General features: G+C 44.0%; 1 protein-coding gene across 4 annotated transcripts in view; it reads right to left on the reverse strand.

The window, feature by feature from the left end:
* Positions 1–586: 586 nt before the first annotated feature.
* Positions 587–15,534, reverse strand: part of LOC147020648 (uncharacterized) — a 28,040-nt gene continuing 13,092 nt past the window's right edge. Inside the window, exons 1-6 of one of the 4 annotated variants that reach the window (XR_015061910.1) lie at positions 4,261–4,809; positions 3,758–3,912; positions 2,662–3,562; positions 2,195–2,264; positions 860–1,209; positions 587–769 (exon numbers count right to left, since the gene is read on the reverse strand). Coding sequence is in view for 1 of the 4 variants with exons in the window: in XM_085896183.1 (XP_085752309.1) it covers positions 3,265–3,562; positions 3,758–3,912; positions 4,261–4,464 (657 nt within the window). In the remaining 3 variants the exon portion in view is untranslated. Of the gene's footprint in view, positions 770–859; positions 2,093–2,194; positions 2,265–2,466; positions 3,563–3,757; positions 3,913–4,260; positions 4,810–15,534 lie in introns of those variants that run through there. The other 3 variants (XR_015061911.1, XR_015061913.1, XM_085896183.1) reach the window with 3 other exon arrangements.

Here is a 15,534-nt window from a genome sequence, read left to right on the forward strand (position 1 = left end):
ATCGAAACCCAAACCCTAACAGCCCAAACCCAAACATGAACACCTCAAACCCATCCCTAACCCTCATATTAAAACCCAAACCCTAACACCCCAAACCCAAACCCTAACAACCCAAACCCAAAGCATAACACCCCAAACCCAAACCCTAACAGCGCAAACGCAAACACTAACACCCCAAACCCAACCCTAACCCTCATATTAAAACCCAAACCCTAACACCCCAAACCCAAACCCTAACAACCCAAACGCAAAGCATAACACCCCAAACCCAAACCCTAACAGCCCAAACCCAAACACTAACACCCCAAACCCAACCCGAACCCTCATATTAAAACCCAAACCCTAACACCCCAAACCCAAACCCTAACAACCCAAACCCAAGCCCGAACACCCCAAACCCAACACTAACCCTAACATTAAAACCCAAACCCTAATCCTCACACCCCAAACCCAATCCCAACCCTAACCTTTACACCCCAAACCCAACTCTAATCCCAAGATCATAAATCATTTTTGCACAATTTTTTTTAAACAACTCAACGAATGATTCTTTTTTTAAAGTTTAATAATTTTTTTTCAAGTCGTTCAATAACAGTACACGGTCAATACAGTCTTTCAAGTCAAAGTTTTTTTTTTCTTTTCTTTTCTTCCGGTTCTGTCTTAAGAATGAAGTTTCAGTTCTTTCAAGTTTGAAGAAGTGGAAAGGAGGAGATATATTGTAAATTTGTCTCAAGAAATCTCAGGTCTTCCCAGCACTTTCTTGATATTGCTGAAAAAGAATAAATAAATACATTACATGTCAAATATCGAATTAAATAATATATAATTTCATTAATAATTATTAATCACCTGAACTTACCACTCATCAAGCACCATCCAACCAAGAACGACAAGGATAGGTAGGTTGGGAACTCCAAAGGTCTCCAAGATAGAAACCACTTTTCGAGTCTCCAAAGGTAGGTCTCACATTTTGAGCCATCAAGGCAAAACTCTTTTCCTCATTTTCCCGAATTTTGTGGGTCATCAAGGTAGAACTCGTTTTGTGGGTCATCAAGGTGGAACTCGTTTTGTGGGTCATCAAGGTGGAACTCGTTTTGTGGGTCATCAAGGTGGAACTCGTTTTGTGGGTCATCAAGGTAGAACTCGTTTTGTGGGTCATTAAGGTAGAACTCATATGCTGGGTCAAGGTGGAACTCGTTTTGTGGGTCTCTGCAAACATATCAGCAAAAGGAAGTGAAAACCACTCAACATCACCGTCATCATAATCTTCATCATTATCATGCCTTCCAACACAATCCTGGAAACACTGTACTCTCTCCATTGCTTTCTGTATCTCAGTTCAATTTTCCTTTTCTTTTGCCTTCAATTTCACATCTTGATTTTCTTCATCACAAAGTCCCATTGGGTTTTAATTAAAGTTTTCCAAACAATTAATTTGAATACAGTGAAAGTTTGTCATTGAAAAAAGCTGGACTTCCTATTCGTTGGTGAAGGAGATGTTTCGGAGAGAATCCACTCGCCTTGGTCACGGCAGATGAAGTGAGGAAGAAGCTGGAAAATTGCCATGTGACATCCGACCTGCTTCGATTTAACGACCAACATTCATCGATTTAATCTATATATTACTGAAACTCTCATCTTGTATGTTTACATATATTTATACATGTATGTTCCCGAAATACAGCCAAAACGGTACAAGATAGCGCAAATTTTTAGGGCCACCTTACTCACTATTCTCCTGCGGTGTGCAGTATCAGGTTTCGGTCGAATCGGGCAACAAAAAAAAATAACAAATCAATTCCCGATTCAGTCAAGTACGGGAGAATTTAGTCAATACAAACAACCTCAGCGGTATAGTTCGATGGAGCTATCTTTTATTTTTCTTGAAATGATTTTTTCATCAACCGCTGTCACAATGGGAACCCAATGATCATCATGGGTCATCTCGTTAATTTTAATGATCATCCAGTTGTACACACCGACTTGTATACGGTTACATTAACACTCGTGCCAGACTTTCACCAATTGGATGATCTGTTTGGTGCTTGTCTGGCTGAGAGTGCAGCAAAACATTCGTTTGTTCCCAACGCTTCTGAGACACAGACAGAATGGGACATGATAGGGGTGAAGAACATTTAGTTTATACAAAGTTTGAAATCATTTGTAATGTAAAGCAAGAATTTTGGCAACTTACATTCCAACGGGTAGGATGGTTTCATTCGAGAGGGTGGAGGGGAGTTAACGAGCACCTCTTCTGGAGGGGCCTTTGGAAAAAAAAAACAAGAAAAACATAAAACATTAAACACACTGATATCTTCATCAGTTTGATAACTTGTTCAGGAAAGGGCACAGAAGGGAATGCACTGATGGAACAGGGAACAACGAAAAGATGAATAATCCAATCGAGGGGAGTTAAACTTCTTGTGATTTATCCTGCGTGGCGATGACCATGTCAATAAGTTACCTTCCCACCAAAATAATAATTACAATTATCTCCACAATTAAGAACATTCTTCTTCAAAGAAAGAAGCATTAACAGCAATGTCTATAAAAGAACAAGTGGCAAAATGTTTTTCAGCTTCACAACACGATCTTGGGGTTTGCTGTGTTTGCACCGAATGTGGTCACCCCAACTGCCGTAAAGTATTGAAGAGTGCTCACCTGTTGAAGGTCCTGCATGTAGTATGACCCCTCAACACCGTGCTGCTTCTGTTGTTGCTGGTCCAGCCCTTCAGTTACATGTTGTTTCTGTTGCTGTTGCAGCCTGTGATCACAATGAAGGTTCTGCTATTCCTGCAGCCCCTCAACACCGTGCTGCTTCTGTTGTTGCTGTTGCTCATTTCGACCCTGTTGACCCTTAAGACCTGTAGACTCCGCATGACCCTTTAAACTCCCGTAAATCCTTTGACCCCTTCGACATATATACCGGCAGATCATTTAGACCCGTTGAGACCCCATAGACCCATTTCTATCCTGTACAACCTTTACACCCTTTGAACTGCTTCGACCCCTTTAGAACCCTTCAAACACAAACCACTCAAACATCAAAATAGTCTTTTTGCAACACAGACTTCTCTTTTCAGCAGGTGATGTGCAAACTCAACCCACCCAGAGGGTGGGCACACTGTGCTGGTAACCTTATCTAATCGAAAACTACTTGGAAAAACTATCACGAAAATGAAATCAAACTCCTGGAAGTTGGACAACACAAAATAAAGCCTCCCCCTCCCCCCTTCTCCCTTGCGAACCTGGTGTCCCTTGTCCTCAATGAGAATCATCATCGGACCAATCACATTCGTCGTCTCCATCCTCACAATGACATCCGTCATCGTCATCCTCACAATGACATCCGTCATCGTCATCGTCACAGTCACATCTGTCATCGTCATCGGAACAAACACATTCGTCATTGTCGTCACAATCACATCCGTCATCGTCATCGTCACAATCACATCCGTCGTCTCCATCCTCACAGTCACATTCGTCATCGTCGTCATCATCATCTTCCACATCCTCATCCTCCCCATCAGCCTCATCTTCTCCATCCACTTTCTTGTCCTTTCTGTGAACACACAAGAATCACCAGAACTTCGTTTGAGAGAACATTTCTCTGCATCGTGCAAATGTATCAGAGTACCACCAGGTATACAAACTCCAATAACAACATATTCATCAGTCGAGAGGTCCATCGGGATCATAGTTTGCCGTTCTTAATCTGAAGATCAATCATAAAATGAAGACTTGTGAAGAGGTTTACCGAAGCCGTTTGTTCCTCCATAAGTATATCGCCCAAAGCAAGTTGATGATAAGTGTCACCATGGAGATGATCCCGACAGCATGTTCAAATCTGCCCCACAGCGACACGAGGTCTCCAACGTCCATCGGGCCGACAACAGAACCTTCCTCAAAGATCTGTGGACACGGAAATAACAAGTTTAATAAATTAATGTGATTTCAATGAAAACAGGAATCAATATCCTTCATCACAATCCGGAAATGGGATCCTTTCAAACTGAAATTGAAACCTGATGTTCTGACCCCAGGCCCACCAATTCGATCGTACATTCCAGAACAGGTGTGGTTTCCTTGTAACGAGATGTAAGTTTACACCGTCATCAAACCGTCATTATTTATTTCTGCTCACAATCTGATCACAATCTGCTCCCTTCCTATAACTTCATTTTCATACCAATCACTGGGATCTTTAACCCTTTACCCTCTATCCATCAGCGATGGTCTTTCTCTCCGTTTCCCATTTACCTGGTAAGACTTCCTTATCGTCCACACTTCAGGACGCACTTGCAGGTGTGCCGGAAACATATCTTCTTGAAATTCTTCGAAAAAACTCAAGAGCACAACAAGGTACGTCCACATCGTAGCAGCGAATGCGGCGGAATGGTCTAAATGTAAACACACAATGCATCCCGACGATGGTCTTTGTGACGCTGCAAGCATTGTTGTCATGGCAACCGCGTTCGGTACTAAACAAGCCCATTTCAGTTTTCATTGTGTCGTCATCCCATGTATAATATGTAATTATATAATGGTATGTAATATTTGTGTACAGGGTGGCCTGAAAGTCGTTTTATCCCTCCACAGTGAAGCATTCGTTCTTAAACTCTTAATATACCGGTTTTATTGTGCAGTACTGTACTTACAATATGAATTAATCACTCATTCTATCTGTATGTGCTCCATCATTCTGATACAATGACTCATTGATTAAAAAGATGATTGTAACTACAAAACTTTAATATAGACATAAGCAGAACCATTTGAAGGACATTGCCATAAAACAGACTAAAAAGAAAACCACAAAGCTTTCCATTGTGCTCTCTCCATGTGAAATTCACACAAAGTGAATGAGGTAAAGAAGAAAAACAGTCCACTACACACCTATTTGAGATATTGAGATGAGATGCATTCAAGATATTGAGATGAGGACGAAGTATAACACATCTCCGAATACTTGAAGCAATATTTATCTATTCCATGGATCCGATGTTTTGTCGGCAAAAAGAGTTTTTCAACTCGCTTTGCTTATTTGTGCAAAAAAAGAGGAACGCGAACTCATCTCACGATCACAGATGTTGATGAAGAGGATTCTACAACAACCTTTGGGGTTCCGCCTCAAACTCTGCCACCTCCAATTGGAGAGCTGAACACTGAACAGGCTCCTCCCACCGAGACCGTTGGGAGTTGATGACACATCGGTGGAGAACATCCAATTGGAATTGACCTTGTTGATCGGTGTCGAGTGGACTGTTTTTCTTCTTTACCTCATTCACTTTGTGTGAATTTCACCTGAAGGGAGCACACCGAAAAGCTTTGTGCTTTACTTTTTTAAAGACCTCAAAAGGGTGTGGATGGGGAAATTAACGGGGTGTGGCCGGCATTAGGGTTTGGTTTAGGAATGGAGCTTTAATGTTTTGATTTGGGTTTCCGCTATATTGGAGTACAAACAAATACCACCCGTCACTTTGATGATTGGAATACCAAAGAGGGGAGCGAGAAAAAGAGGAGGGAAGAGGGAGAGAGGGGTGAAAGAGAGGAAGAGCGAGGAACAGTGGGGGAAGGAAAGACAGTGTAAGGAGAGAGGAAGGGAAGGCAGATGTGCGGTGGAGCATTAATTACCGCCGGGATGCGTCTGGAGCCAAGCTGGCCGGAGACAAACACCGCTCAGAGAAGTCCGGAGACAAACACCTTCCAGACATAACCACCGTCCGGATATGTCCAGAGACAGAGACAAAGACAGAGTTATGCCTTATGAACAAAACACACACACACACACACACACACACACACACACACACACACACACACACACACACACACACACACACACACACACACACACACACACACACACACACACACACACACACACACACACACACACACACACACACACACACACCGAATTTCTAAAATTGTCAATTTTCATCTGATTCACTTGAACATTGAAGAGGATTTGCATATTTGCTCAATGAATTCAACCACCAATTATTTATTTTCGAGGTCACCATGAGCCAAAAGGACAACATAGACCGAATTTCTAAAATTGTCAATTTTCATCTGATTCACTTGAAGATTGAAGAGGAGTTGCATATTTGGTCAATGAATTCAACCACCAATTATTTTTGAGGTCAAATTTGTTTTATGGATTTTGCAAGTATTTTGCACAATAGAAATTTTGCGCAATTCTAAGTCACGGTCACGCTCGCCTACAGGTGTGACCTACAGCTCACAAACTTTACCAAGTTGCAGAGATAGACTCAATGGAGAAGCCTATTGATTTTGAGATCAAAGGTCATCTTGAGGTTAAATTTTTGAAATCGTCATTTTTCATCCAATTGACTTAAAATTGGAACAAGATTTGCATAAGCCTGCGTCACTGAATTAGAAAACCAACTATTTTTGTGGACCAAAGGTCAAAGCTCAACTCAAAGTCAAACTTTTAAAATCATCAAATTTTGTTTGCAAAATCGTAAATTTTCATCTGATTGACTTGATATTTGAACAAGATTTGCAAATTTCATCGCTGAATTTGGAAACCAACTATTTTTGAGGTCAAAAGGTCAAAGGTCAAACTTCTAAAATCATCAATTTCAGTCTGAAAAATCATCAGTTTTCATCTCATTGACCTGAACTTTGATTAAGAATGTGAATTTTAATCTTAATGAAATTGACAATGTCATGTATCCACGGGCACCTTTGGAGAGGAGGGGGTGGATTTTGCAAGTATCGTGCTCTGCACGACTTTTTCTCGTTACTCGCAAAATCGAAGATTTTTCAAGTATATTGTTTTGTCGATTTTGTTATTCTGTTAGATCGCCGAAATAGGTGACCCTTATTGTCAGTAATTCTGTCTGTTTGTTTGTTTGGATGTTTGTTCGTTTGTCATCAGCATAATTGGTCGTAAACGTGGGCCGATTTTGACCAAACTCGGGTGGTAGGTACATCTTATGACCTAGTGCTTTGGAAATTGTGATGGTTGCTAGGGACGCTTTGGTTCCCTAGCAAAAACCGAAAAACCTTCAAAATCTGTACCGTTCACGCGAAATCAATTCCGAAAGCCATTGTCACACGTAGGGTTATGAAATTTGGCACGAATGATCTACAGTTGATGCTCTATCAAACATATTCCGTTTTTTGCGATATATGGAATACTTTATTCGCAGCGCCCCCTACAATTAGGGTATTCGCCAAATTTGGCGAAATTTGAAGGCCCCCGAGCGACCAGGTGAGTGCATCGATACGAATGAAACTTTGCAGGTTCATGGTACTCAATGAGTACTACAACTTTGCCTCAGGACATATTGACTGATTTCGCTTAGGTCAGGGGTCAAAGGTCAATCAATTAGTGCAAAAATCGAAAATATGCGAGAGCTGGAGGTGCCTTCGCACCAAATGCTACTCCTCCTAGGGTTATGGTCGGATGGTCATGAAAATTCACACTAATCGTCTGGAATACATTGTGCACAAACGATCGAGCCGGATTTTCGATTTAGATCTTTGTTCACCCACACCCCCTCGAACTTTGGGGATTTACGATTTCAAACCGCTTTTTCGGTACTTTTCATTCAAATGGATACCGAGTAGTTATCAGGAGATGGAACTGGATGAGATTTGATATGCGTAATCTTAAGGTGATTCCCTATCCACTGTATGACATCCATTTTGCTCTATATCTTATCGTTTCCATGCTCGGCAACCCATCGCCGCCTACCGGCTTGTCTGTTTGTTTGTCGCCTACAGGTCACAATTTTTAACCGATCTTTACGAAACTTCACTACATGGTAGAGTTTGTCATAAGGAAGAAGCGTATTGTTTTTGAGGTCAAAAGATCAACATAGGTCAAAGGTCAACAACTGAGGTGAGATTTCTGAATTCCTCAATTTTCATCTGTTTGATTTGAAATTTGAAGAGGATTTATATTTCAGGCCACTGGATTCCACCACCAATTATTTTGAAGGTCCACAAAGGCAAAAAGGTCAACATAGGCCAAGTTGCTAAGATTGTCAATTTTAATCTGATTTGCTTGACATTTGAAGAGTCGCATATTTGGTCATTTAATTCAACCACCAATTATTTTTTAGGTCAAATTTGTTTAATGGATTTTGCAAGTATCATGCTCTGCACAATGTCTTTTTCTTGTTTGTTTGTTTGTCTGTATGTCATTCACCTACAGGTCACATTTTAAAACCAATATTCACGAAACTTCACCACATGGTAGATTTAGTCATCAGCAAGAAGCCGATTGATTTTGAGGTCAACATAGGTCAAAGGTCAACAATGTCAAATTTCTCAGATCATCAATTTTTATCAAACCGAGTAGAAATTTGAACAGTATTTTCACATCAGGTCAATAAATTCAACCACCTATTATTTTTGAGGTCATTCAACATGGACCAAAAGGACAACATCGGCTGAATTTCTAAAATCCTCAATTTTCATCCTATTGACTTGCGTTTTGAAGAGGATTTGCATATCAGGTTACTGAATTCAACTTTTTCTTTTTTTTGTATGCATTGTTGAGGCTCGTATGAGAGCGAGCACACAATGCACAAGTTGGGCATGAGACAAGAGGGGCAGGAGAGGGAAGGCCAAAACAGTGGGGAACAGAGACATGAGGAGATCGGTGGAAGGGAGAGGGATGGGGCAGGGTATAGAGAGTAAACAAGACGGACACTACAGGGACTTTCAGAAGGAAAGCATGGAATTTGAAGGAGGTGGGTTTGGGGCGGATTAACGGGGGTAGAAAAGATCGTGGTTTTGGCTGGGGGAAGATAAGAGATGGTGGTGAACAGATGTTTTGAAGGCCTGGAGGGAAGAGTGGGATTGAAGAGAGTGTGAGAGTTTGTTCCAAAGGCAGAAACAAAGAGGAATGAAAGAGTGAGGGTGAGCAGTGATTCTTGATTTTGGTAGTTTTTACCAGAAGGGGGTTGCTGGCATACCTTGAGTGCCCTGCAGAAATATGGGGGGGGGTGGACATATATCAGACAAGACAGAGCAGGCGGGGGGGGGGGGAGGCGAGGAGATGGTAGAAGACAGAAAGACCACCGACCTGCCTGTGCTGAGAGAATGAGAGGCTGAAAGACTCAGCCTTACCGCGGGAGATACCAATGAGCCTCAATGCCTTGATTTCCACAGTGTGAAGCCGAGAAAGCTGAGGCAGGAGCACGAACGCAGAGGGAAGAGCAGTTGATCAGGCTGTGGACAAAAGCTCTGTATGTGGTCAGCAGCTCAAGTGGACCACGGAAGGACCTTGCATGATGGAGAATGCCCAGTCGGCAACTGGCTTTGGAGACCAGGTTGGAAATGTGGCTTTCACAGCAAAGATCATGGCAGATAGTGAGACCCAGAAGTTTGAAGGAAAGGACTTATTCAAGAGGATTGTTGAGAAAGTAGTTTCTTCCAGAGGATTGTTCCACATATTGGACCAGTTTGTGATTTTATCCAGATCTTCAGAGAGTGAAGAAGCTGCTGCTTGCCAGTCTGAGGGATGACAGATGGTACGGCAGAGGGTGGAGTCATCAGCAAAGAGATTAAGCGGATTTTCCAGAGAATCGGAGAGATCATTGATGAAAACCAGATAAAGAAAAGGGCCCAGAACGCTGCTTTGAGGAACTCCAGCCTGGACAGGAAGAGTGGATGAAAGAACTCCATTTAGGGCCACACGTTGGCTGTGACAGGAGAGGAAGTCTGTGAGCCATGAGTGGAGATGGTCTTGGATACCAGAGAGAGAGAGAGAGAGAGAGAGAGAGAGAGAGAGAGAGAGAGAGAGAGAGAGAGAGAGAGAGAGAGAGAGAGAGAGAGAGAGAGAGAGAGAGAGAGAGAGAGAGAGAGAGAGAGAGAGAGAGAGAGAGAGAGAGAGAGAGAGAGAGAGAGAGAGAGAGAGTTTGGTGAATAGTGCAGGGTGCCAAACTGTGTCAAAAGCATGTGATATATCCAGGGATATGGCTCTGATTTCCTGTCTGGCATTGAGGACCTCCATCCATTGTTGGGAGGGCAGAAGCAGCACATCCAGGATCGAGTGACCTGATCTGAAACCAAATTGATGATCGGAAATCAAGCCATTGGAGAAGAGGAAGGATTTAACGTCTGAAGCGATGATGGATTCCATAACTTTGCTGATGATTGGTAGAAGGCTGATTAATCTGTGGTTGCAGGGATCTGTTTTTGCACCTTTTTGATGCAGAGTGGTAATGTTTGCTGATTTCCAAGCAGATGGCAGATGACCTTGAGCAAATGAGAGGGTGAATAGAACAGAGAGAGGGTGAGCAAGAGCAGAGGAACAGGTTTTAAGGACAAGTGGGCTGATGCCGTCTGGACCGGTTGCAGAATCTGAGTCGAGGTTTGACAGCAAGATCTCCACTTTGTCAGAATGAAAGGACACAGAGTCCAGGGACAGTTGGATGCCACTGGGTAAGGGGGGTACAGAAAGTGATGGGTTTCGGACACAAGATTTAGATGCAGCACCGAGTTTAGGCATTCAGCCTTTTCACGTGCGGTATCAGCAGTGCGGCCATTTGAGGTAAGGGAGGGGATGGAGAGGGAGCATACACCAGAAACAGATTTGATTCGACGCCACCAGGATTTTGAGGAGGGAGAGAGGTTTGAGAGTTCAGACTTGAGATTAGAAAGATGTTGTTTTCTGGCTCTCCTGAGGGTAGATACACACTTGTTCCGAGCTTTATGGAAGGAACTGAAATTACCCTCAGTTGGGTTTGCTTTCCATGAGGCAAAGGCAAGTTGTTTCAGGACAACTGCCTCGCCACAAGCTTCAGTGAACTAAGGGCGGGAGGAAGGGTCAGACAACTGAAGACGAGAGGGGATAAATCTGTAAATCAACATCATGAGGGAGAGCAAGTTTCTTTGAAAGAATTCCCAGGACGAGTTGATATTGGAGAAAGTAGTGATGGGAGACCAGTCGAGAAGGTTGATGCCTGCTTGAATACCCTGCCTGTCAGCCTGAGTGAAATGCCGGATTCGACAACGCTGCTCGGTGAATTTTTTTGAGGTCAACATCGGCCAAAAAGTCGACATCATCGGCCGTATTTCTAAATTCATCAAATTTTCATCCGATTGACTTGAAATTTGAAGAGGATTTGCATATCAGGTCACTGAATTAAATCACCAAACATTTTGAGGATAACATCGGCCAATGGTCCTCAATTTTCTTAGGTGCAATTTTAAACAACTTCGGTGCAATTTCTAAAATCCTCAATTTTTTCCCAATTGATTTGCAATTTAAAGGGGATATGCATATCAGGTCACCGAATTCAACCACCAATTATTGTTAACTTCAAATTTATTTTTGGGATTTTGAAAATATTGTGTTCTGCATGACATCTTCCTTGTTACTTGACAAATGAAAGATTTTTCTAATATTAAAAAAAAAAATCTTTCAACATCCACATGTAATTTAAAGATTTTTCAAGAATATTGGTTGGTCGACTTTGTTATTCTGTTTGCATCTGTTTGTTACTTGTGAAAATCGAAGATTTTTCAAGTATATTGGTTGGTCTTGAGCGTTCAGAATTTCGTGTGAGCAAAATCCACTCCGTGGGAGTACCTCGTGTGCTGCGGTCCTTTGCAGGGCAGCTCACCGGCTGACGGCATTGGGGGCAAAGCCTTCAGGACCCCCAATCTTTGATGATAGGAGGAAAAGCACGGGGTAAACTTCATGGGTCAGATTGCTGTGGTGTGTGGCGGAGTGGTGCTGTGGTGTCATCCAACAGATAGCAGTCTCCTTGGGTTAACCTGAGGCAGTCCCTTCGGGTGGGCACCTGGAATGACCTATCCTGAAGAGAGGATGATCACCTGTCTCTGTTATCATCTGAGCTCAATCGTTAGAACATCGGTATTGCAGCACTCTCTGAGGTTCGGAGACCGGATAGTGGAAAGATCATGGCGGGTGGTTCCAGCAACTCTTGGTCTGGTCACTCTGATGGTTACCATGCCCAATGAGTTGCTGTCGGTGTGTCCAATAAGTTCACTCCAATGATAATTGAGGTAACACCGGTCAACGAGCGTATTGTGAGACGAGGATTCATCACTCCTTGGGTGTCGTTTCTCTGGTCTCTGTATATGCTTTGACTGAGGCAAGTGATCTCATCTTGAAGGTCTCATTCTATGCCATGCTCGAGACTGTGGTTGATCATTGCCCCAGGAAGGATAATGTTCAGGTCTTAGGGAAATTCAATGCAATGACTGGAACTGATAGGGATGGTTATGAGGTGTGTGTTGGTCCCCATGGGTCTGGAACTGTGAACCAGAATAGCACTAAGTTCCTTGACTTTGCCAGAAGTCATGGAATTAGGGTGGCTTGTTCATGGTCTCAGCGTCCACAGGCTCATCGCTGGACTTGGTATTCCAACGATGGTGGTTTGCCAAAGGATATTGACAATGTCCTTGTTGATTGTCACTGGAAGATGATCCAGAACTGCAGGGTCTAACGGAGTGCTCAGTTCCTCAATACCATCCACAGGCTTGTTGCAGCAACTCTGAAGTTGCAGCTTAAATCCAGGAGAATGGTACCATCCCAGCCTCAGCTGGATGCTGGCAAGTTCAAGGATGAGAGCGTAGCTGAGGAGTTTGCGAACAGGCTAAGTGGGGATTTGGGGGTCTGGATACTTGATGGAATCCTGAAGAGTTGTGGAGTGCTTTCAAGGCCACCATCCTTGATGCTGATGGTCGATGTCTTGAAACTCATCGGAGGGCGAAGAAGAATTTTGTCTCTCAAGGGACACTGGATACTATTGACCAGGGTCACAGGACCATGCTTAAATGGTAGAGCTGAGCTGTTCAGGGAGTTGGGGCATAAACTGGATGTCTGTGAGAGGGGAGAGCATCACCTGTGGTCAAGTGATTCTCATCCTGCTTGCAGGGGAATTCACGCATTACGTTCCTCCAACACCATCTCTTGGTGCACTGCAGTTGGAGCGGAGGGTGGTCGGCTCGTGACAGAGGAGTCCAAAGTGAAGGCCCGCTGGGCCAGTTACTTTGAGCGGCTGTACCAGGCTGATCCACCAGCTGTTGAGTTGGATGTCAAGGGTGTTACTCTCCCTATTGCTGACCTTCCAATCAACTCTGATCAACCTTCATTTGTGAAAAAAACATGCTGCGGTGAACTGGTTGAAGTTGAGTCAAGCTCCTGCGATCTGTGGCATCCATGTGAACTTCTCAAGGCTGGTGGAAATGCTGTACTCATGTCGTTGCATGCAGTTTTGTGCTCTGTCAGGAACACAGGCATCTTTCCAACTGACTGGAAGAGGGGTCTTGTGCCCTCTCTGGAAAGGGAAGGGTGATTACCAGAACTGCAATATCTACCGAGGGGTGATGCTGCTCTCAATGCCGAGCAAGGTCTTTGCTCGGATAATTCTTGATAGGGTTCGCCACCATCTGCTTGAGCACCAGCGTCCAGAGCAGTCAGGCTTTACACCACATAGGTCAACGATTGACCGTATCCTTGCACTTCGGGTCCTCACCAAACACAGATGAGACTTTCCGCAGTGGCTGCTTGCAGCCTATGCTGATCTCTGTAAAGCGTTTGATTCAGAGAATCGGGATGCCCTCTGGAGGATTCTAGGTCTTCGTGGGGTGCCACCAAAACTGATCACTCTAATGTCTGAACTCTACTCTGGTACTGAGAGTGCTGTGAGATGTGGTGGTACCATCTCTGACTTATTTCCAGTTGTTAATGGAGTTCATCAGGGGTGTGTACTGGCTCCCAGACTTTTCAGTACTTGTATGGACTGGATTCTGGGGAGGATGTTGGAGAGACCAAGCTGCAGTGCATTGTTTGGGAATGTCAAGATCTCTGACCTTGATTTCGCAGATGATGCAGTCATCTTTGCGGCGACTCTGAATATCCTTTTGGTGGCCCTCGAGGTGCTGAATAAGGAGTTGGAGCTGCTGGGATTTCCTGGGTCAAAATGAAGATCCAGACTTTCAATGACATCTTGGATGCTGATGTCCTGTCTGTGCCTGTTTGTGGTGAGGACGTTGAGGTCACAGAGATTCACTTCCCTTGGCAGTGATATTTATGTCTCTGCTGGCTGTGAGCCAGAGGTCAATATACATCTGGGGAGTTATGGATTCACTGGATCACAGGGTCCCAGTACCTGTGCGGAGGATGAAAGTCCAAGTATTCAGGTCCTTGATGCTTTCAGCCTTGCTCTACGGATGTGAGACTTGGACTTTGACCAGGGATCTGAGATCGGGACTTAATTCCTTTGGTACAAGGTCTCTTCAGAGAATCCTTGGCTATCGTTGGTCACACATTGTGTTCACCAAGCAGTTTCTGATAGAGACTCAAATGGGATTTGTTTCCTGCATAGTCCGTGAGCATGAGCTGTGGCTGTCTGTTCATGTGGCTCGTTTTCCTGACGCTGATCTTCCTCACCAGATTCTCTCAGCGATGGAGTCTCGTGAGTGGAGGAGGCCAATGGGCTGACCACGTGCCATCGGGTTGCAGCAGGTTGATCGGCATCTCAAGGAGATGGGGGATGGGCCAGGCATCTACCTGGGGGATGGCCAGACGGAGGCCCCTGGAGTACCAGTGGAAAGTGGATGTGGCGTGTGTATGTGCAGTGTGTGTGTGTGTGTGTGTGTGTGTGTGTGTGTGTGTGTGTGTGTGTGTGTGTGTGTGTAAGTGCACCATTAATCGTGCTGCTGTTTGAAACCCTTCCCAGAGTTCCTCCACAGCTATAAAGACATTCACAAATGGTACACGTCAGAATCTCAATGCAACACACTCCCTCAGCTACTGGACTGGTTTCCTCGCTTATTGGCAAATCATCAGCGATAGCTCAGACAGCAATGCATACCAATAAGGCTCCCAGCATGTACCACATGCAAATGTCAAAAGCAGTCAATATGTAAGTAATAAAGAAAGACCCACCCACATCTCTCACCTGTGAATGGAGGCTCTCACCTGTGAATAGCCAATCAGCTCTCCTCTAATCAACTAAACCCAGGTAGCTCCGATTATATAAATACATTGACACCTCCCATGATCTTCTCACCGAATAAGCCACACAAAGCAACCAAGAAGGCTGACACAAGGGAAGGTGCCCAAGGTAAGGTAAGTTAAATATCTATCTATCTATAATTCCAGCAATCTGTGTGTGTGTGTGTGTGTGTGTGTCTGTGACCGCTGTTTCTCGACAACCACTGTTCCGATCGAATTGAAACTTTCCAGCTATATTGCTGGGGACCCGAGGATTTGTCTTTTCAAGGTTTGATATTAATCGGACAAGTGCTTCCCAAGTTATGGCCATTTATTTACCAAACCAATGACAAGACACGTTGCTGCGGCCATTTATTTACCAACCAATGACATGACACGTTGCTGCGGCCATTTATTTACCAACCAATGACATGACACGTTGCTGCGTAGGCGTGGCTGCAGAGGCCGGTGCGCGGCCGGCCGATGATGACGTCACGGGCTGTGCCGGTTACATGGCAGCGAATGTCATGGCAAGCAAAGACAGGGAGGTAAACTTGATTTTAATTAACTCTGTGTGG

Source organism: Eptatretus burgeri, chromosome 9 (assembly GCF_056783735.1).
Source record: "Eptatretus burgeri isolate ZD-2024b chromosome 9, Ebu_testis_v1, whole genome shotgun sequence".
In the NCBI taxonomy this organism is placed as follows: domain Eukaryota; kingdom Metazoa; phylum Chordata; class Myxini; order Myxiniformes; family Myxinidae; genus Eptatretus; species Eptatretus burgeri.